This window comes from Acipenser ruthenus, chromosome 17 (assembly GCF_902713425.1).
Source record: "Acipenser ruthenus chromosome 17, fAciRut3.2 maternal haplotype, whole genome shotgun sequence".
Taxonomy (NCBI): Eukaryota; Metazoa; Chordata; class Actinopteri; order Acipenseriformes; family Acipenseridae; genus Acipenser; species Acipenser ruthenus.
The window spans coordinates 22,605,984-22,630,388 of NC_081205.1; the positions used below are offsets into that span (position 1 = coordinate 22,605,984).

Here is a 24,405-nt window from a genome sequence, read left to right on the forward strand (position 1 = left end):
TGAGCTGAACGTCTGAATCTCACTCGCTCGACTGTGATTCCTATGATGTATGAGCTCAATCAAGGCTATCTATTCTCATCTTTTTCCAGATCATAATCGGCAAAACAAGTCTGGCATCCATCAATTTGTATTCCACACCTGTAGGGACAGATGGTCACTCAGACTGTGATTTGCTTTATTGGCACGGTGTTGTAATTCAAAGGGTTCTGGACCTTTAGCTGCAGATTATTTTGTGTAAATATACTGAAATGTTTGCAGAACTTAGGGATCGTTGACAATACAGTTTACTTTTTCAATAGATGGCTGTTTTTCTGTATTAAAACAAACTTAGAACAGTAACATTATTATTATTATTATTATTATTATTATTATTATTATTATTATTATTATTATTATTATTATTAAGCCAAGTATAGACAGGTGTTAAAGGAAGTAGTTGAACTTAAATCAGAACCCCAACTTCCAATTCATACAGTCAAATCCGTTTAATGTCACTTCTGTTAATGTCCCACTCCGCTTATTATCATCAAATTGAAATGTCCCAGCCCGAATATAATGCAAGTCAATGGAAACAAACACCTGATTTATACACTTCTGTTATTGACAGACTCCGGTTAATGTCAATCGAATTTAACAGACACACAATTAATTTAATTCTTACTTCATTTTATTCCTATTTAAGATCACTTTCAACTGCCAATCTATGACCAACCAATTTTGGCACATTCGGTCTACCTTAGTCTCGAAAGCCTTTTGCTTTCACGTGATCAATGTGGCTACATTCTGTAACTGTTATTGTAACAGTTAAGGCCTCAGTAAGCGTATGGATACAAAACATTACTGATCTCGAATGAAAATGGAACAATCAGATGTAACTTTTTAGCCACAAAAGCTGAAATAATTGCTCTATCAGAGAAAGGAGAAAAAAAAAAAAAACTCTGTCTGAAAAGTTTTCCATCCGAAACACACAGTAAACTGAAAGTAAGTATTATTAAAGCTGTTTGGGGTTTTCTTAAATTTACGGAAGCATAATGTATTTTTTTTTACTAAGTTATCGGCTAACTTCTGATAATGTCAACTCCGCTTATTGTCATAGTTTTGCTCAGTCCCTTCAATGTGATATTAAATGGTTTTGACTGTATTTTTTATCCGTTTAAACTCAGGTTTGAAATAGCCTTAGAGACATTATATATATATATATATATATATATATATATATATATATATATATATATATATATATATATATATATATATATATATATATATATATATATATATATATATATACACACTACCGGTCAAAAGTTTTAGAACACCTCAATTTTTCCAGTTTTTATTGAAATTTACGCAGTTTAATGTCTCAATGTACTCTGAAATTAAAGCATAGAACAAATAAACAATTGGAGATAAAAAAGAAATCATGGAATCGTTTTGTTTAACAAAATTTAATCTAAATTTTTGACTCATCAAAGTAGCCACCTTTTGCAGATATAACAGCCGAACACACTCGTGGCATTCTTTCTACAATGGAAATCAAATATTGTTCGGAAAGTTCTTCCCAACACTGTTGCAGAAGTTCCCACAAATGTGTTGCTCTTGTAGGTTGCTTTGCTTTCACCCTTCTGTCCAGTTCATCCCAAACCAGCTCGATGGGGTTTAAGTCTGGAGACTGTGCTGGCCATTCCATGATTTGAAGCCTACCGTCTTGTTCTTTTCTTCTAAGGTAGTTCTGACATAGCCTGGAGGTATGTTTTGGGTCATTATCTTGCTGTAGGATGAACCCCTGACCAACTAGAGTCGCCGACTCTGGATCCAGCAAAAGAGCCCCAGACCATCACGCTTCCTCCTCCATGTTTGACAGTTGGTGTCACACACCGAAGAACCATCCTTTCGCTTACTCGACGGTGTACAAAAACCCTGCATGATGAACCGAAGATTTCAAATTTTGATTCATCGGTCCATAAGACCTTCTTCCAGTCTTCAGTAGTCCATTGGCGGTGCTTCATGGCCCAGGCAAGCCTCTTTTTCTTATTTTGCCATCTTAGCAATGGCTTTCTTACTGCCACTCGACCCGTCAAACCTGCAGCTCGAAGTCTTCTCTTCACAGTTGAAACTGAGACTTGCTTACTCCGACCAGTGTTAAGCTGTGCTTGAAGCTGTTGTCCTGTGAGCCGCCTATCACGCAAGCTGTTGACTCTCAGAAACTTGTCTTCTGATTCTGTTGTGGCTTTGGGTCTGCCAGACCTCTTCCTGTCAGAGTTTCCTCCAGTTTCCAAGTGCCTTTTGATGGTGTAGGAAACTGTACTCACTGACACCTTGGCTTTCTTTGCAATTTCTCTAAAGGAAAGACCTACACTTTTAAGGGTTATAATGGTCTGTCTGTCTTCCTTTGTTAATTGCCTTTTTCTCGCCATTATGAGAGCAATATACTACTTCCTGCAGTACAATACTGTCCAAATAATGCTTAAGAGGGTGTAGTAACACAGTCTGTTCCAACACTGCTTTTATACAGACAGAGGGTTTGTAAGTAATCAACAAAAGTTGGGACACCTGTAGGAATTGTTAGCATCAACTTTCAAGGCTTAATTTACTTCCATTGCTGCAGAACAGCTGTAAGTTGTTAACCCATTACTTGTTCCCTGAAAAAGGCCTTTTTGTATAACTCTGAAATGTACATTATTTTTCAGTTTTTGGTAACCTAAACTTTTTTTTTCTAACCTCTGGCAGTTTACCGCTTACCTTTGTACCATTTCAGGTTATTCACTGGACTTGAACTGCTTAAATTTCAATAAAAACTGGAAAAATGGGGGTGTTCTAAAACTTTTGACCGGTAGTATATATATATATATATATATATATATATATATATATATATATATATAAGGTTTTGACAACTACTGCACCCAGACTCAATCTCAACACTTTCATATTCTGTCCAGTAACTGTTTTCATCTTGTAGTACTGTGGCAGTAAAACTATTTTCTTTGTTTACCTTTTCCATGCATTTGTATTTTCTTCTTGTTCATGTCATGTACTGTATGTACAGTGCGGTAAAAACATGCATTGTGTTTGTTTTGATATCTTTGGGCATTTTACTTTAGCTTCAGGAGATGGATGGTTGTAAGAAAAGGCAGATCTTTTGTGCATGCTCCCTGTGATTGAAGAACATTAGCCAATTAATATGGTCTAGTTGTACACAAAGCCCAGTGCTGTTTCCATGGTGATATATACCCTGTGCACAGTAATAAAGATGCTTCATGGTTGTATTTTTAATGATGGTGTACTGAATATGTGTTTGAGTGGTGTTTTCCGTCAGAGTTTTTCTTCAATTCCTGTTATTCATGAGAAACAGTAAGTGCAAATTTCCTGGGATTTATTCCCAGTATTATGGCATTCTATTGCACTAGCAGGACTACTGTGCAACATTTTGTTTGTTGTTGTCTGTTCTGTATAATAAAGTAGATTATAGTCAGCCACATGGGACATAAGCTTAAAACCTACAGGCCACTGCAGCACTCCATTCGAGTAGAACACCCAAAAGAGACAACATGCTTTGTCTACAAGGGACAGTACTACATAAACCTATTCATCACACTTTGACATCTAATTGCAGTTGCAGAAGTACATGGAAGTGGTGGGTCAGTGCCTCTACATTAGTATATTTTTAGTGCAAAAGCAGTCTGTTTCTGCCTGTAAGGATACAAATGGAAGTAAATTACACTGGTTCAGATCACTCTAGTCGCTGGATTATATTATCCGTTGTTTTTGTGAGATTCATCCTTTGGTTTGAAAGGGGGCTTTGCAATAAATTAATGGTTTCATTTTCTTACCAAATATATCCTACAGGAATAATCTGTAATGTCCAGAGTATCTCTGTATTCAGACACACAGTTTATTACAGCAATGGTTGTTAATAGTGACTAATTTGCTGCATTTCAATTGGCTACTTTTTATTTAAAACAAATACAACAGAACCATGTTGGTTTTATTGTGTTATCTATCCCACGTGAAGTATATGCATTAAACATTCTACTAGTGATGTGATTGATGTGGATAGTACTCTATGTTCAATAACTTATTTAACAAAACTTTGATCCAATTCAGACAAACGTTCCCAAGATATGTCTTGCATTAGTGTAACTGATCGCCAGAACTTCTGTACTATCATAATAATGTTCCAAAATTGGCATCTAATAATCAACTTCAGTGTGTTGGCCACCTTTGATAATCTGGTGAACAGTTGCTAATGATGGTCCACTTCAAGTTTCATCACAATTGTATCATTTATAGATACCTGCCAAGTGTGACATAAGGAGATACTATTCCAATTGGGAGGGAGGGATTGGAATACATCGTTAATGTCTTACCCCATTGTAAGAGGACTTCCTTGTGTTTGGGTTTTCCTACAATTGTTGGGGGTTGACACGGCCCTGGTGCAACACTTAGTGTGCGAACAGGCAGGCTTTCAGAACACTAGGAAATAAAATAAAATAGATTTAACATTCGTTAACATATGGTAAAACCAAGCACAGCAATGAATGGGCAGAAAGGAAAATGCATGTTTTGTAAAAGACAGCTGTGAAGATGCAGCATTAAGAGACATGCGACACATCTGGATTGGTACAACCATCAAATTAGTTATGAACGGCTTTACCACAGAAGCATTGCGAAGTGCCCATCTGACTTTATAACAGCCGTGGAGATATACAGTAATTTAAAGGCTATCAATGTTTAACACATTTATTAAAAAATAAATAAATAAATAAAACCATCTCTACATTAGTTGTACTTTATGTAGTATACTCTTTTAAATTAATGATTGTTATATTTTATGTTATTTACTTCTTAATTCTTGTGCCAGTAGCCAAATTGTTTACAACATAATTGATGGATGCTAAAACAGCCAATAAAAAGATGCAGAGAAGGAATATGACACTCTTTTTAAAATGTACCATAAGTTGCCCCCCGCTCCCTTTTTGAGGCAACAATTTCAGGAAAAAGCCTATAGGTCACAACAGTGTATAAGTCGCTCCCCCCTTTTTAGGAAAATACTTATACAAAGGGTTTTACAGTAGTTTAAAGGTTGAAAATTGTAATTCTGAGCGAAGGCTTGCTGAATACTGTAACTTAATACACACACACACACACACACACTTTTACAAATTGTTTCTTCTGTTTATATACAGATTGCACATTATATACAAGGTGCACAGTAAACTGTGGTTATAGTACATTATTTTTATATAGTATCTTTGATAGAATAATGGACAATAATTCCATCCAAGTACTGTCATTTAAGCGTATGCCATTTTAACAATTCAATTAAAATGCTGTTTATATATAATGAAGTTAGTTGTTGAATGGTTCATGTTCTTTCATGTTTCGGATGCCATCATCAACGTAACATGCTAGTCCTGCACCAAGGCTTTCTAGGACTTGTATGCTTTGTACTCGCTTGAACCAACAATAAATAATTAAAATGATGTGTGGGCCACCTGCACATAAAGCTGTATACTTTTCTAATTAATATGGGGTCAGATTTCCAAAGCCTTTTCTCTGGTAGTTTAATTACACGATATATTTTTTATAATTGTGGTTTTGTTTCTATTGTATGTTTAACATTAACTTGAAATGTCATTCTTGCAAAAATCATTGAGTAAAAATATACCTCATAGGTTCATATTGTGTTCTACATGAACTGTCATGCACTGCATATAAACAGGTGCTTCCTCCATACCTGACTGTGCCCACCAGTGCTGATGCAGCATGCCCGCAGTCTATACAAAGTGCCTGGTTTCAAGTGATCACACACATGCTCTGTGGCAGATCCACTGTATGCTATCTCCCATTGGTTTGCTGTGAAGGCAAATACATTAAAGCACTAGTCATTCTTTATCAGTACCTTTCCAAACCATGTAGCAGTTATGTTAACACCATTCAGAAATGTCTACTTACAATGAGTGACCAACAAAGAGGGAGAGTGGCCTGTAATGAGGGTCATAACATGAGGTTCCCTCTTTAAACTCTATTACTGCCTGTTTTTCACAGTTTATGTATGTGTAACTACTGGATAGTTTGTGCTGCATGCATGTAATTTATATCAAATGAAAAGCCACACAATTTCCTTTCATATTATATAAGTTGCAACAGGATCAGGCATACTATATGTGGTTGATGAGAACGTGAAGCAAATTGTGTGAAAAACAACTGTTTTATTAGCACTTTTACCAATCACAACTATCTGTCGCTCTCTCTAGTCTGTAGCTTCATTTACCAATATAGCTAGGCAACCAAGACAAACAGCATTGGAAACACCTAACCCTAACCCTAACCCTAACCCTAACCCTGCCCTTTCAGAAGATATCTCATCTGATTGACTGGGCTTTGTATTTTTTCAGTCACAGCACTGTAATACACCCACTGATCTGACGTGTCTCACAGGACTGTACTATTGCATTCAGGAGGCTGTAGTTTTCTGAGTAACATGCACTTAGTTTGGTGTGCCGGTGTACCGAAACGAATGGGGCTGGGTTTAAACAAGATAACAAAGGAAATGTGGGGCATATGTGGTCAATAAAAAAGGCTCAATGGATTAAATCGATCTCATAGCTGGTCATTAATTACCCAAACTCCTCTGGCAACATATGTATTGTTCTCCATAAGTGGGCATTTTGGATAATCAGTGTGGTATGACTGTACAGGATGAGATATTTGTTTAGAAAATTCAGAGCTGTGTTTTGGATAATTGAGAGCAATATGTATGTGCTGCGCCTCTCGATGGCGTGTTGCCATAAAATAGTGAAATGGTGCAAATGAATCTGCATGATGACATGTGCTTACCATCTGAGTTTCCTTCTGATATTTCCAAGAGGTATTTCAAGATTTCTGAACCTCCATTGTCTTGCGGGGGATCTGTAAGGTAAACAAGAGCTCAAAAGAGGTTTTGTTTTATATTAACAAGATAAGAACTATTTCTCAACCCACACCACAAAGTGTACTGGCCAGACATAAACAGAGGATACGGCATGAACATTCATAGTCCTGTAGTTGTTCCACAATGAACATTCACTGAGAATTCTGTTTATACAGCAAGTACAAGAGATGGAAAATAAAGTTCTAAATTAAATAGCAGGATTACTTTCCTTACAGAGAAACTCTGCTTTTGCTTAACATTTGGAACTGTGTGATTCACCCAGTCATTCTGTCGTTGGATTTGACTCCAAAATGAAATTACAGTTAAAAAATATATAAATAAAAATCAATATGATAGCATTATTCAACACTAACACTCAAAACTGTGTATAAGGTATAGGGTTCATTCTGGTCACATGATCTTTTCATTCACTATCTTGATTACAAAAATAAAACTTCCAGGAACACATTAAACACCCCAATAGATCAGGCATATCAATCAACACCTATGTCTTGGGCACACAAATTCAAAATCACATTTTATTAAATACTGAAATCCCTCTCCTGACAAAAAGACACTGGGTATGTGTGATGCTGAGGAATCTATCTTCAAACAGTTGACCAAGAACATGGTTATGAATAATGAGGATCAGGGTTGGAGACAATTCCTGTTTTTCAATTCCAATTGTATTTTCAATTCATTTTTCCTTCAAAGGAATTGGAATTGATATTTTAGAGACGTAATAATTGTTATGATTGCTCAATTGCTTTCATTTCAAGCTCATTTAAACAGAATACTACTAATTGCAATTTTTTATCAATGATGTGTTGGAATTGATTAAAAGGGAACTGGAATTGGCTCCAACCCTGGTGAGTACTGACAGAGACAATAGCCACAACTTTGTTGGTTATGTTTCTTTGAAATGCAGATCTTGAGTTGCCAACATACCCCAGTTCACACAGAAGCTGTGAGGTGTAATGGCTCCTTTAATACAAGGCCTGGAAGGAGGTCCGGGCCTGTCTGGACTTGTGGTGCAAACAAGAACCTCACTGGGGCTGCTTTTCCCTTCCACATTGGAGGCAATGAGCTGGAAAATATGTGACAAACACAGAACATTTGATATCCAGGGTGTAAATTAAGTCACAGGATATGAGCAAATGAATATTGCTTTCTACTGCCAATATAGGTGTGGTATATGTGTTGCAGGAATGGGTTGCTAGGATGGCAAGCAAAGTGACATTACCTTTTCATTTTAAACACTTCCCTGATTCGTAAACACTTTGTTTCTGTCCTGTCACCTTATTCACAACTAATTAACTGGGATGTCAAATCCACTGGGTGTCAGTGGACCGCTTCAGGCTTCCCCTAGATGTGCAAAGCTGTTACACTCCTTTAAATCAAAAAAGGATTTTGTATTAAAATGACAATGATATGGCAATTGATGGTTTTGTGTTGAAAGACTCCTTGCCTTTCCCAATCTTTCTCATTTAGTGTCTCAACCTAACTATGTACTTATCCATTATACGCTTTATTTTAACTCTTACAAAACATCTGAGTCAACGCTCTGTAGTTCTCACTTGTTGAAAGAGCCAACAGCATAATTCATGCAGATTTTAAGAGGATAAGGAAACACAACAAATTCTAATCTGTCAAACTCAAAATACTGTCATAAAAATATCCAACATTTCATTCTTTTAAAAGACAACTTTTAAGAAATGTATAAATGGATAGATGAGCCATAATAAAGGCAAGTGAAGAGTGAGAAGTTAAAACTACACAAATCTATCTGTCCACTAGACTGTGATGGCACTAGGCTGATACAACCTACATTACATTAGTCTATGACAGGCAACTAGAACTGAAGAGTACCTCTCCGCTTATCAAAAAATATATAAGGGGATTAAACTTGTAAATTGTCACTATTTACTATATTGTGTTCTTTACTGTAATCTAGACTATGACAAATGTTTGCCGTTAGGTCATTGCAATATAACTTACAGGTCTCTCTGACCTGCAGTATTAGAACTACCTCATGACATACTGGTGCACAAGTTCAGCTGAGCATAACTAAAGGAAATGTGAATGCTGCTCTGGTATTAATCATTACAAATACTCTGCTTTTTACAATCTAATATCTCCATGTACACACAATTAAGAATCCCTAAACCAACACTGTATCACATTTCCAGAACTGTGAATAGTTATAACCTGCATAAATCCAGCTTATTAAATACATGTTTATTATAAATAATATCGATCTGTTTGTTTTATAATATCCATCACACCTGTGTGCATATTCAAATAGCAATTCTAAGACAAATTAGGTATCAAGTTTTCAAAAAAGGCTAATGGTTAATATTCAAAAACAGCTACAGATTTGTCAAATACACAGTGCATTCTCTGCACAGATGTGCCTTCATTTCCTTCAGTAAAACGTAGCCTGTACTTTTGTTTCAATCAATATTCACTGGCTGCACTTTTGCTTTTAATCAATACTGTATCCGTGCCAAAATTAACTAACCTAAGAAAAAAAACAAAAAACAGTGAGGCTCAGGTCTTGCATAGCACTGCAGGGGCACACAAACACTGCAAAACAACGAGAAGGATATGTGGTGGGGGGGTGGTGAGGGTGGGGGCAGATGAACCAATAACAAAAATGTTTTTAAAAACATTTCCTGATTCTCTTTCAATTTCTAAGAAATACATGTTTTTTTTTGTTGTTTATAATGTGAAAAACAAAATCTTGTGGTTCATGATTATCACTGTTTTACAATACTGTAGATTACAGTGTGTGTGGGGGGGACTGTGAGGAATTCAGACAACAAAAACATTTGTTTTAATACTTCATACAAGTAGACCATGAAAACCAGGATATTTTGAAGTTTCATCTCTACAGTTTTCAGTCTGTTACAACGTGTATTGAAAAGTGCCAATATGATTACTTCCTAGCAGTAGTTGTCCTTATCGAGTCCAAACAGTGATGAGTTTGTCTTTTTTGTTATGAATACATTTGGTTATTGTGTTAAACAGATTCACATAACTCTTAAATGCTTGTCTAACAAAAGCAGTACAGTATGTTGTTCAGTTTGTATGATAACAATCACATATATCTCATCATAATTAGACTACATATATCGCATAATTTTAACAGTGTATGGCGGTTCATTGCCAAATGTGAAATTACTTTAACCCTTTCATGTGTGAAATATTGAAAATAGCTTAAAAAAAAGATTTGGACACAATAAATATATTTTACACTGAAAATATTTTCATTGTTTCCCATTGGGGGGGGGGGAAATGGCATCCTCATATGAGTCTATCCTGCATTTGCGTCTTCCATATGTTCCCATATAAAGACTAGAACAGATTTTTTTTTTCCTGTCCCCATATGACAGGGTTAAGTACTTCCTCTGCCATTATAGAAGGACTCAGTTAGCAATTGGATACGTTGATATTCATGTTATTGATATTGAGTGTACTACTACAAAAGTATTGAATACATTCTTTGTATGTCATTCTTCAAGTACAATAGATGAGCTGTCTCAACTGAACAGATTCAATGGAAATCAATGATGAAACATATATACATTATATATTAACATTCCCCTTCCACCATTTGTTGCAAGGATATTTTAGTGTGAATATAGTGTGGGAATGCAAAATAATTTGTTTACAAATTAAATATCAATAAGCAGAGAAGTGGTCTTTGGTATCCCTGGTGTGGGGTATGTGTTCCTGGTATACCTTGCGTCCCTTGATTACTCTGGAAGGCAGAACCAATGGTGTAGTTTACTTAAGCATCTTTGCGGGTCACGTTCACCCAACAATGCCGCACTTGTACGCTGCTGGTCATTTTTACTTTTAAAACAATCATGTACCCATCCATCATGCATCAATGCTTTCAAGAACATGACATGTGTGGGCATCTCAATCCAGTTGAGCATGTTCGAGATGAACTTGAACAAAGCATTTGGCATCACATCTGACCTGAATAGATTGACGTCCCTTGAGACACTGTTCAGCATCTTGTGGTCTATACCACATCGTGTCAAGGTTGTGATCAGGGCAAATGTGCACAACTAGATGGATCTTAACATGGCAAGGAAGTGTATATGCATTATTGTGCAGTATATTATTATTATTTATTTCTTAGCCGACGCCCTTATCCAGGGCGACTTACAATTATTACAAGATATTACAAGATATCGACCCTCCGGGTGGTAAGGAAACACTGCCTGGTGATACCCCATTCAACTGCACGTACACATTTATCTTTTTTCAGCAGGACTTAAAACATTAGCAAACATCCCTGACTTTAATAACATACCCCCTGTGCACTGCTTATTGTATGTAATAATTGTTTTTATTAATTTAACCAGATTATCTGAATGGTGGTCACACATGTTTGAAATGTTATATTATGACAAGTGTCATCCCATGGAAATGTTCAAAAATGAGGGACACACCACTTGGATCTCCTCAAAATTATCATAGACTATCAGACTCCTAGACTTAAGATTGCATTTGGGTTTAATCCGATATACTGTTTTTTTTATAATAAATAAATACATAAATAAATGGCCTATAGATTGATGTGGTGTGTGTCTGTGCACTGCTTATACCTGGTCCTTCAAATGTGATTTGGGTTTAACTGGTGACTGTATATGCCCGTCTGGGGATAGAATGGTATCAACAGTCGGGTGTCGCCACGTTTGTGCAGATGTTAATGTATCTAACTCACACAAGCCCATCACTCCACCTCAACTGTAAAGCACTTTCAACTTATGAACTCATTCCAGGCAAGTATCAGTGTACGTGTGCTAACTCCTTAACAAGACACTGTCTTAGCTTGACAAATGAGTCCTTCTAACACTACCAGTAAAGGCACCTTGTCTGCCTCTGCTAAGTGCAAATACTTTTGCACTTTGCTAAAAAAAAAAATTTGCTTTCAACTCATTCGTAAATTAATTGCCCAATATAATGAATAGGGAATCATAAACGGCTGGTATTGTGGAAAGAGTGTAAATAGTGTTAGTCTTGTTAGTATGGATGAATTAGTTAAACAAGAATTGTCGACTAAATGTTGTGTTATAGGTCAACAATTGGGGTAGGGGGGTGGGGGTGTTCGGGGTGTTGCTGTGTCACTGAAAATCTTTGACCTCACCCTGGTTCACCTTGTTTCTTTTGAAAGACAAATCAGATGTACAATTTGTTGGTGAACATAAAATAAGAGTACATTACAAGTCAAGATGGTTAATTCTTATAAGGATTTAGCCAGTGCACTGAAAGTAACATCCCTGCTCTTGCCTCGACTTCCATGTAATATCTCCTCAGTAGAAAAGTGACACCCAAACATGATTGGGGCAATGAACACAATTACAATAAGAACAAAGCTTCCTGCAATATTCGGCTTTCACCTGATGTCACCCATACGTATAAGGTTCAAAGGACACAACTCACCTTGAATTTATACTGTGTACTCCTCTTGAGGTTTTTCACAGTACATGTCAAGTCTTCACCAGTGTACTTTGGATGAAACCCATTCCCCTACAGAAACAAGTAATTTGGTCAATTGTCTGATAAAGTACCAGTAGCTAACATGCATCAATGACATTTCTCTTTGCTGGCCATTTTACTGCCATTTTAATGTAAAGCTTCATTCATCAGAAACTTAAAACTTGAATTCAAGCCTCAAATTAAAGAGGGAGGACCCTAATGTCACAACTGCACAGCATCCAAACACCATGTGGGTGAGGATGGTTGCTTTAAATCACTCCATGCTTTGAACCTCCCACCCTTCCTTGATATTAATGTGCATGGGAACTAAAACAGTAACAGTTACACACAAATGAATGTAAATACAGAACACACTATCAATGATTAATGATTCAAGGTATTCTGAGAGAGTATTAAAAACACCACCTACATTGTTCTCCTCCTGTATTTCCAGAGTATATGTGATCACCTCCTCAGGTGTACAGCCATCTGGCCGATTCCACTGTAAGGTGATCCAAGTAATGCCAGCCCGCACAAGTCTGGGAGCCAAGGGCGACTGAGGGATGTTTCCACATGTGTAAAACACAATTTCCTGGCTGTAACCACTGAGAAGAGAATTTAATAAGCAAGCATGTAAGTGATATCCCGTGCCACGTCTGTAATTACCATATTAGAAGCATCCGTAACATAGAAAAATAGATTCAAATGACTGCATCTGCACGTATCATTAAAGTTTGACATACAGAGATGCCTGTATATACCAAAAGAATGTCCATACCAAGTTTCAATGCAATGGAATTCGATTTTCTCTAAATCTACTGTCTGTACAAACGTAATTGTCACAAGTAGACAGCCTCCATGTATACAAAAAGTGTGACATAAGAACTGGAGCTACCATTAAAAAGTAGATAGAAAGTGCATTATCAGAGGTGCACTTTGTTTAGTGGTTTCTTTTTTTTATGGGGGAGGTTCTGATTAACTGTTTTTCATACAGCTGTGACTAAACTGTGACTCATCTATACAATGTGATAAACAAAACCTACATGGATGAATAATATGAGAACAACCCTAACACAGACTGAAAGGGAAAAAAGCAGAGAAGGGCATGATCACAGCTTTGAAAACTGGGAACATGTAGAACTAGAAAAAATGGTAATTAGGGAAAATGTATACCAAAACATTCAAATTAAATGAATACATAAATCAATATCAATAGAGAATATTTAAATATAAGAGACTCTAAGGAAAGAATGAGCTTGTTATTTATGTACATCCAATTTATAGACATGTTTAACACTAATAAATGAATCACTAGGTGTCGCAATTTTAAATAAGAAACTGATTTGACAGGAATATTAATCACACACATTTAGACTTTGCACATTCCTTTAAGGGGATTGTTGCTAACATAAATATCAACAACTTCATTTCACAGTGTGTTGACTTGATTAAAAATTCTTAAGCCTTTTATTATTTTAAATATGACCATATCGTGACAGCTTAGTTGGTTTAGTAGGCTAATGTTTAGTATATTGAGGGATTCATTTTAATATACAATAAAACATTTAACACATTTTTTGTAACACATGCTTGATAGTTTAACACAATTCCTAAAGGCATAAGGTGTTTTTTTTTTTTTCTTTTAAATAGCTAACCCCATAGGCTACTATACCAAATCTTCATCCCTGAAAATGTAAGGTTCTACTGTCCTAGAAAGGTAGCAGCAATTTCTATTATCATGTGAGGCGTTAACCAGTTCACAGGTATACACAGTATGGGTACTGTAGGAAGTGCCCCTAAAGGCAGTATTTTGCAGAAAGGTATAAGCATTGAGAAGCAAAGCCAACATTTCTTGAATTATTCATCAGTTTTCTGGTACCCCGCCAAAAACAGCAATATTGTCGACTTGTGTTGAGGCTTCATTTAGAGTGCCAATAAACTTTGTACAGACAAGAGTGAATTTATTTATTTAAGAACACACTTGTTCACCGATGTCTACATATCTTATTTATTTGTCTGTGGTTGCTCTTTGTTGCATAGTTAAATCTTGCTCCTGTTTTAATCAATATGAAGGAATTAAATTATTCCATTTGCTACCAGTCTTCAAACATTGTTAATGTCCTGCAGATTGATGCAACACATTTAATCACTTAAAAAAACAAAAAAAAAACCACATATATTACCTCAGTAGGTTTAAAGATGCCATTTTGGGTGGTGGGGGGTCATATATTTATTTATATATATATAACATTTATTTCTTAGCTGACGCCCTTATCCAGGGCAACTCACAACTGTTACAAGATATCACATTATTTTTACATACAATTACCCATTTATACAGTTGGGTTTTTACTGGAGCAATCTGAGTAAAGTACCTTGCTCAAGGGTACAGCAGCAGTGTCTCCCACCTGGAAATGAACCCACGACCTTCCGGTCAAGAGTCCAGAGCCCTAACCACTCCACACTACTGCCTTCATTCATATATATATATATATATATATATATATATATGAACTGAGCGTCCTCAACTGAATCAACATGCTTTACTGTCAACAGTTATGACAATTTCAAATGTATAACATGTACTCTTCTAACTATCTATTAGACGCGAATGCTCGAAACCAGGGCTGTCCAATATACAGTGTAACTCACTGAGCTCCACAAGATGGATATATATATATATATATATATTTTTTTTAGGTGAAGACTATGAAATCTGTAATTTTGGGTAGTTGGTTACACTTTCTATGGCTCTTTGAGAACTCCCTTGATAAATACATTTATACATAAAGCACACAATCATTTCATACCTGGTGCCTATGTCGTTCCGTGCTGCTAGTCGGAAAGTGTATCCAATCGCCGGGCAGAGTTTGGTTAGCTTACAGTGCCTTTGGCTCCCAAAATAACAATCTCTAAAGCCACTGTTCCTTTTTCCCTTAAAAGAAAGGCAAAACAAAACACAGTTCAGTACCCTATCAGGAACCTGACACAGCTATTCTGTAATCTGCTCAAATTGCAAACCTACTAATACTTATTCGTTAGGACCAGCTTGCCACTAGAACCAATATATTATTTCTAGTAAAATGCTGCAGGCTGATTGAAATGTTACCAAAATAAATGCAGTGACTGCCTTTTTGTCTAATATGTGAGAAAAATGAGTTTGATGCTACATTAGGAACAGAAGGACACCTAGGCGATATAAAGCATTAAGAATACTGGCAGGAAATACATGTTCAATTATATGTTGCCAGCAATTCCAAATACAAGCAGATGACACATTAAGCTGCACTTTAACATTTATCAGTCATTTTGAAAGCTAGCAGGTTCATACTGTTCCAGTTTACTTCATTGTGTGTGCTGAAAATGCACATCTTTTATGAAATGGATACACAAAAAGAGAAGGCTTTTATGGTATATAAAGTCCTCATTACCAGAACAGAAGAGAATGTGCTGCTAAACAGGCTTGCAGTTATTGAAAATTTCTCAACCTTTTAGGATGGTAGAATCGATGGATTGTTTTTCAGAACACTCCGTCCACCCCCCCCACCCCCCCACCCCCCCACCCCCAAAAGAAAGAGATGCAATGAGATGCCTGCCAGCCACAAGTTAAATTGTCTTCAGACTTAAATCTGTGGCTGTCTTGCAGAGCAGGAAAGCAGTACCAGGACATTAGGGCATGATGGATGTTCGGTTTAACTTAATGTCTTTGGTTCAGGATTGCTGATAACACAACATAAGGCTGCAAAACTTTTCTCTCTTCTGGATAATGATTAATGTGTAGGCTTATGCTCCTAGAATAGCATAACAAGTACCCAGGTGCATCTGTTCCACTAACCACTTTTTTACATAGTATTTCACTTATGGGGATCATATCTAGTACGTCTTGCTGGACAAATACTAATTTTGGAACTGTCACGTAAAACCTGTTCTACAGTGACACATTTTCTGCATTGTCTGCTGCAAAATTATTTAAAAGTATAACACTGAACATGCAATTGTGTCTAGTATTTTATGGGGAAGTTTAACGCAGGTTGTTGATTCATTTGTTACTAAATGCTGCGGGAACATGCACACTATTGGAACCTGTTGTATAGTGAATAACAATTCAATCATCCTGCTGGGGGACTGAAAAGCAATTTTGGTTAGATACAAGTTAAATGTTTGGGGTACAAGTATTTTAAGGTTGGGATACGTTTTATGTGTAGATGCCTCTGGAAGTATGGTTGGTCCTGGATGATTTGTTTGCAAATCAAACAGATTTCTGGTGGGGATTCAAGATGACAGTTGATTCTTATTGTGTAATGTGATTTCAGGAGTCGAAGGTTGTCTTGAGGTGCATTCCCTTGACATTGTTATTCATTTTCTTCTAACAGGATCAGCAAAACTTAATCTCTTTGCTGATCTCTCTCAGGGTGGGCAAGTGAACTTGTGGAAGAAGATTATAAAATGTTCTCTTGGAAGCCATTTTAATTTATGCCTTCACTATGTACACTAAATATTCTCTCCAGTGACCTGACTCAATTTCAGATTCTCTCTTTGCTCCTAAGCAGTCACACTGAAAAAAAAAGTCAATTACTGTTTTCTACCCAGTATTTTCAATGTCCTCTCACAAGAGTCTTCATTTCTAGTGCTCAACAATGAAGCAGACAACTTGGACATCATTAGGGCACCCCCTGTAAAGGCTGATAAATATGGATTAAATGGAGTAAGGAAGGTGCTGTCTAATAGCATGCATGCTTTTCCATTTACTGAGCTTGTGGAAAACCCATGGAGGCTGTAAAGTACTGAAACTGAATGCAGCCTTTAGTGTCTTTTTATAAGGGCAGTTGAGAAATGTTCTGACAAAACGTTTTTGATCACGTTTTATAATAATACTGCACTTTGTCCTTCCAAATGTATCACGTTTTTCTATTTAATCTCGCCCTGTCATATTTCATTAAACTTATCACACTTTATAATAACTGCTGCGTGATAAAGGCGGCTATTACTAACAGCATTGGGTATTATGTGTGAAATAAATACTATTGTTGTGTAAGAGGATGGAGCGCTGTGTTTATTTTATTCCTGACAGATTTATTTTCATGTAATGTTGGACAAATTGAAAGCTGCAGGGGGACAGGCTAATGGTAAAACTCTAGTGAACATATTGTGAGTTATACATGGAAGCTCTGTTGGGGCCTAGGGGTGCTTTAAATCTTTGAGTTTTAAAAAGTCACCAGGATGTGATGAATGAAACAGAAAATGATACAAAGTGAATAACAACAAGAATATGTTAGTTAAGTGTTCTGCCCTTAAGAGTAACATGTTGATATGTCAAAATGACACATGAGCAAAGCCAGATATAGGAAGCATACTGAAACACTCATGTCATTTAAGGGATAATGAGGGTTACTAAGGAAACCACAATACCTCCAAGAGCAGTGTTTACTGGAAACCATTCTTTAATGAAAATAAATTAGAACAGTGGTTGAAAGGCACCCCACTTTGGTTTGTTACGGCTGAAAATTCTAAACATTATGTTGGACTGTATTATACACATTTACTTGGTCTTTGCATGTCAATTTATATCATTACATGCTTACAATACATAAACACTGTGTCTTATTTTGTGGGTTGACATTTCATAGTTGCAACTTAATAATTGATACATGCACAGATGAACTTCCAGAAAAGAACTGGAGGCATTAACTAAACTATTGTGTATACAAAGTTGTAAGTTGTGTTTTGCAGAATCGTTACACAGTGAGGAATGAAAGAGAACAGTTTTTGTGCAGCAGGTCTACCCTGTCAATGGGGACATTTTATTTATCTTCCTCCTTCTCTTTATAGTAGTGATTTTGGCAGAGCTGTAACGAGTCACCAAAATTGGGACTCGTCGAGTCGAGTCATTGGGGAGTAAAGACTCGAGTCGACTCGTGTCTTTGACATGCCAAGCTCGAGTTGAGTTGAGTCACTAAACTGCTCGAGTCGAGTCGAGTTGAGTCACCAATCTGGCTCGAGTCATTAGTTCTGACAAGTGCTTAATTAGTAAAGAAGGTGCCGAGGCACAAGCAATGACAATAATACCGACCTTAAGAACCGCACAATCAAAATCATAACACGTTTATTTGAAAGAGTATTGTATGTACTAGTGTTAGATGTTTGCATTCACGTATACTACATCATATACAAAGTAGTAGTACGTGCAGAATAATTAATTAAAGGCAACCAAAGGACAAATAATACATTAAAAAAAAGCCTGTATACATGTTTTGTTATGGTTTTGCATTTAAATGGTTTATAAAACAAACAAATTAAAAGCCATTCAGAGGACTCCAGAAGGATGACATTGATTTAAAAAAAAAAAAACAATTACGCACCCCAACACGAACATTGGTTTGACCCACGGTCTGCACTATTATCAGTGATGTCTATTATCAGTGATGTGTATGCAACAGAAGCCGCTGGTAGATTACAAAAATGATTAATTAAACTTAGGCTAGGTAGTTGTTATCTTAGTATGTTTTTAGTCTCTATTAATCAAATTTATATTCATTGAAAAAGGCAAGAGAGGACCAGATCGTTATTATTTTTTATTGTTTTGGTTTAACATAATATAGCAGGCTAATGTTCTTATTGAAGTAGGCTACAATATATATTTTTCATTAAAATGTTGTTGTTCTTTGTTGTAATTCAGCTTTCATATTTTGTTGTGTACTACTCATTTAATCAAACCAAGTAGTGTAAGAAGTTGCTTGTATCGTTCATGATGTTTTTAAAATCAAGTAAGCTTATTTAAAAAAACGACAATAGAGTTGCAGCCAGTGTCATCTTACTTAAAGGTATTCATGCTGAAATTGTAATTAGCAATCTATACATAAAAAAACTGTTAAATACAAAATTAGGATGCACAATAATGTGGTCATACCTGCCCCACTTATGTTCACCATTAAAAGTCCACGGTTTCTGCTTTGTTTTCGTCTTTCCATTTTAGTGAATTTGATTCCTTGATCTATTTATAAGCACATTTTGCCACTGTATAAAGACCCCTTTCTCTGTGGTCAGTTGGGTTGGGTGTTTAATAATGAATGATACCACAAAACAAAGAACATATCTAATGTTTTCTCACTTGTCAACACTGACACTCCCCCTTATAGTTTTGTTTCAGATACATTAACCAAATGAAAGGAAATTTGGTGGCATTTAATTTCATGTTGAGATATTACTTCAAGGTTTTAACACATAGGAGACAAATAGAAAAATAAAGAAACTGAGGCAACATTTTATATAATTCACAGGTAACATATAATCTGTACTACAGATCTCTCCTCTTAGTGTAAGCTGAGCTATGGAGTGTATTTTTCCATTAAATGTCAACTAGACATTTAAGTAACAGATACTGTTTCACAAAAGCACAAAACATAATAAAAAGGTGTTTGTTGGAGTCCTAATGGCAGAACAAAACATAATACTGTACTGAAAAAAGTACAAAAAAAAACGAATCTTTTAAATTTTCTCTCCAGTCACGTCTTATACTTAATATGCATAGACATAAAATTTTAAGTTACAATTTTATGTATTATGTTAAAATATAAAATGTGAATGGAAAGATAGAAAAGAAAAACGTTTTAATCCTTAATTAAAGTCTTTAACTAAGACTTTAAACATAACCCTCTAGTTTCACAGACCCTGATTAGCACTGACCTTGGACAAGCTAATATTAGTTTAGGTAAACTTCCAAATGTTTGTAGTTTTTATTAGTTTGCATTAGCTTAACAAATGTGTACTGTAAACAATGTTTTATTCAGAATATAAAAACAGCTACAAAGCACCAGCTCCCTTAAGAGATATGGTGTCCATAAATAAATAGATAAAATACATACAACCATACATACATACATTAAATAAAGAGAATAGTGAGCACAAAATACTTCCCAAATGATTTACTTTTCAAGCTTTCACTAGGCAAAATTTTACTTATTAGAAATGTTTTAGATGCATTCATTCATTTGTGTGCTAACAAAACCTGACAAATAACTCCTAATCAGTGCTTTTTCTGCGGTGTTGTTTAATTTGCCCTGGCATTATTATTTTTATTTTATTAAATTTAATATTGACTCCCTATTCATTTTGGAAAAATACCGCTGTTGCAGATTCTCATTTTATATTTAAAAAATAATATAAAACCTACCGGTATAAATTAGTGGCAGGTACCGGTGCTATGTTTTGAATGCAGTTTATTCATATTGTTGCTTTAGTGCTGGCAGGATGCAGCCTGCTTGTTTCTCTCCTGGTCGACTGCATAATTATTAAAAGCCAACTCCACCACCGCAGGTACTTTTAGTGTACTCTCCATGTTGTTGTTGGTTTGTTTTTTTCGTGTCTGTGACAAACTCAAAAATCACTATTTCCTAAGGATGTTCTGTGATCAGTGATCAGAAATCTGTCTTTGATTCCGGGGCTCCCTGCTGTTTGTGATGTTATGATCACAGTGCGGTGCTATAGGCTAGAAAGGTGTTTTCTATTTCCTTAGCAATGGTCTGAACAACCATGGCAGGAACCTGTTTATGTGCAAAATGACAAAATGACTGCATGTGTTAGAGAGGGGCTGCATGTATTGAAAATGAAATACGTTTGTTATTGATTTTATCATAAAGAAAATGACGAGTCAGATGGAGACTTTTTTGCATGACTCGAGTCGAGTCACGTCTTTTGAGCAGGGAGTCTTAGCCTGCAGGGACTCGAGTCAAGTCAAGTCATTTGATGGCAATGACTCGAGTCGATTCGAGTCATGAAAAATTGTGACTTGATTCCGAGTCGAGTCATTACAACTCTGGATTTTGGCACAGTGGAGGTAACACAGAATCTCAAACTATTTGCTTTTGAAACTTCGGACATGCAAGCTGAAAAAATAACAGCTGGACAAACACATGTAAAATAATATAAAGCTCTCTGTGTATTTATAGATGCAGTGGTTACCCAGCACTCCCCTACACCATCACTGTAAGGATGTTGATCCATTTCGATTGCAATGACTACAGTACATTTATAAAAAGCATATTTTTAATACTAGAAAATGCACTTTATTTTTTGTGCAGTAGGGTGCTAGTCACAGTAAGTCAAAAGGGGCATTTGTTTCCTATTTCTCCTTGCACCTTGTATGTAAAATGCAACCCATATACATTATATAATAAAAACAAAATTTTCCTGAAAGTGGAGATTAAATTGAAGAAAACAGTACAGGAAAGCAGAAGCTCACTCTAAACCCAGGGGAAGTCTGTTGTAAATTAAAGTAGTCTGTGAAGCGGGGAGGATTTGTACATACCTTCAGTACTTGGGATTTGTATTCATTTTACCTTACAATCTGCGATCAAGTGTTTTTGATGAACTCACATCATAATTAGATTGTGTTTCTCCAAATGCATGCCAAGGCTAACCCATATCAGTTCAGGATTATAAAACAATCTACGGTAGATATCTGTAAAATGTCTAAGCTCCTATGGCAAAAGCTGTACACAAAGATCCAAATAAAACCTGTACTTGGTTCAATACTGACCCTGTTTTTGTAATCGTTCCTCTAGCTGTATATTGCAATAAAAAATACATATATAACTCACCTCATCCCATTCTAATAGATAACTGGTGATTTTTGAACCATTGTCATTTGGGGCCTGAAAGTTAGAAGAAAAAAAAATTAAAACTGCAAAGAAGTCGTCATTTTATGTTCATTTTATGTTCATTTTTTCTCTTGTAATACGCATTTGTAAAACAAATTGTAAAACAAATTACCAATGAACACATAATGTCCTGCAATTTAAATGCAGCTTGTTTCATTTAAAAGCCTTGTTAGATATGTCATAAAACCGTTATATAAATACTAATTTCAGAGTGAAAGCAAAGGGGTGATTGTGTGTTCTTCTAAAACTCTCGGACAACAGGAACTAGTAGAACATGATAAATTCAATTTTCATGTTAAAAAAATGAACCATTATATGTCAGGCTCAATACAGTTCAGTAACCTTTTCTCATAAAAATAAATAAAAATGTTTCCAATTTCCTTTTGTTCTTTTCAAGTCCAGTCTCATTCGATTTCATTGTGCTGGGAAAGTAAATGGCGGGGTGGTAGACAGAATTTATTTTACACCTGTGCACTGCCCTTTTGAATACAAAGTCAAATGCTTTTGTAAAGGTGCAAGTTACTGGGTATAACATTTTCTAGATGCCTTTTTGATTTTATTATAGTATATGGGCCATCCGTTTAACCTTTTTGAGATTTTATGAAACACATCGACCGTTGCTACCCCATATTTTAATCTGACACACAAAAATGTGTTCTCCTGTTATTGGTTTTATAAAATAGCCTCTCTGGTATGGTGATTCATTTAACTGGTACTGCAGAGGATCTAGGGGTACCTGGCACCGTCAAAACAGATACTGTAGATTCTACTAGTGTACATGTTCTAACACAGCAATACAAGTGGTAAGAATCAGAGACTCCTTCATTCATACTTACCTTCCACTGCAGTGTAAGGGAACTCTTGTTTCTGTGCGATAGTTTTGGAGGTAAGGGTCCCTCAGGGCTGCAACTGTGTGTGGCAAAGCTTACTGGCTCTGAACACGATCCCTTTAGGGAGTTGTACATTGCACACACTCTGCAAAGAGAGCAAATAGCCACACATTAATCAGCACTCTGCACTTAATCTTTAGCTGCTCTACTGTTTTACCCACAAGTCTAAAACACTCAGTGGTGGAATATGTAGCAATATGACAAGAAAATCTGACAACTCTATAGAAATAGAAGTATTTTTCAATTCTCGTTGTGCAAACAGTACTGCAGGAATGCCATGTGTATTTTTCAAGTTAAGGAATCGTTTCCTGATTTCTTATTCCTATTACTATGTATTTGTACACTACATTGTATTGTAAATATGCTTTGTTTTCAGTGGTGAAAAATGGGCTCCCCACATACAAAAAACACTAAGGTAAGTTGGCTCATTTGCGGAACAGACAGACTCATCTTCACATTACTCAACTCAGTCAACCACTGGACACAACGATTCTAAGCAACCAGGAACTGGAACTAAAAACGAATGATTAAAGCACTACCTTATACAATTATTTCAAAAATCAAATACAGCTTTAAAACTTGAGTAAAGTGTGACAAACTAGCCCACGTTTCAAGGTGAGATTGATATATTAGCTTTAGGCTCTTTAAGTTCTGTTAGCTATCTTAAATAGGTAATTTCCTTTGACATAGAGGAATGACATGGGCATTTGCTGTAGACACAAAGTTGCCTGATGGATATAATGAATGGCTCGGTGCCACATTTTTACAGATACAGCATGTATCGAATTGGCCACAACCTTTTAAGAAATGACACAGACGAACACATTAAAAAAAGGTCAATTACCCAGGACAAAATGCAAATGGATTGTTGCTTAAACATACACAAGTCAGCCAATTGCATTAGGTCCAAGAGACTATCGTGCTTTGTAATTTGAAATTGATGATGAAACAGAATATTTGCATCATTAAGGCATCACACCATCTGGACATTACAAAGTTTGTTATCGTCTAAAAAAAAAAAAAAAATCTATACAGTCGCTAACTGCAGGCTTGTGAAGATAACCTCCCTGACAGGTGTGAATGCTAAACCATACATAATGTTTGACAGATGGTACCTGGATAATGGCTGCAATTTAGAATAAAGGCAATTCATTTTGTTAAAAAAACATTGATCTTTTCTGGGATGAAGTGAGCACTGGCCACTGGGAGCTGGTTTGAGCTTAAGTGAATATTCACAAATTAAGTGTGTTTAATATAAATTAATCTTTAGAACATTAATAAAAAAGAAAAAAAAGCAGTTTTAACGTGCACAAACAGCAAAGTATTACACAACTGTACAAGCACAAATACAGCCCCAGACATTATCAAATACAGGATTGTGGTGGGGTGCCTTGTCCCTGTGCGTATTTTGCGTTTTATGTTGTGTGTGGTGTGTTAATGTGAGCAC

The 24,405-nt window shown here is 36.0% G+C and overlaps 1 protein-coding gene across 2 annotated transcripts in view; it reads right to left on the minus strand.

The window, feature by feature from the left end:
* The window catches only part of LOC117423409 (fibronectin type III domain-containing protein 3B-like), a 234,023-nt gene that overhangs the window by 33,318 nt on the left and 176,300 nt on the right, over window positions 1–24,405 (minus strand). For both annotated transcript variants that reach the window (XM_058990133.1, XM_034039137.3), the window contains exons 10-18: window positions 22,905–23,043; window positions 22,009–22,062; window positions 15,223–15,347; window positions 12,843–13,017; window positions 12,377–12,463; window positions 7,865–8,003; window positions 6,844–6,915; window positions 5,741–5,859; window positions 4,371–4,476 (exon numbers count right to left, since the gene is read on the minus strand). In XM_058990133.1, the coding sequence (XP_058846116.1) occupies window positions 4,371–4,476; window positions 5,741–5,859; window positions 6,844–6,915; window positions 7,865–8,003; window positions 12,377–12,463; window positions 12,843–13,017; window positions 15,223–15,347; window positions 22,009–22,062; window positions 22,905–23,043 (1,016 nt within the window). The remainder of the gene's footprint in view (window positions 1–4,370; window positions 4,477–5,740; window positions 5,860–6,843; window positions 6,916–7,864; window positions 8,004–12,376; window positions 12,464–12,842; window positions 13,018–15,222; window positions 15,348–22,008; window positions 22,063–22,904; window positions 23,044–24,405) is intronic.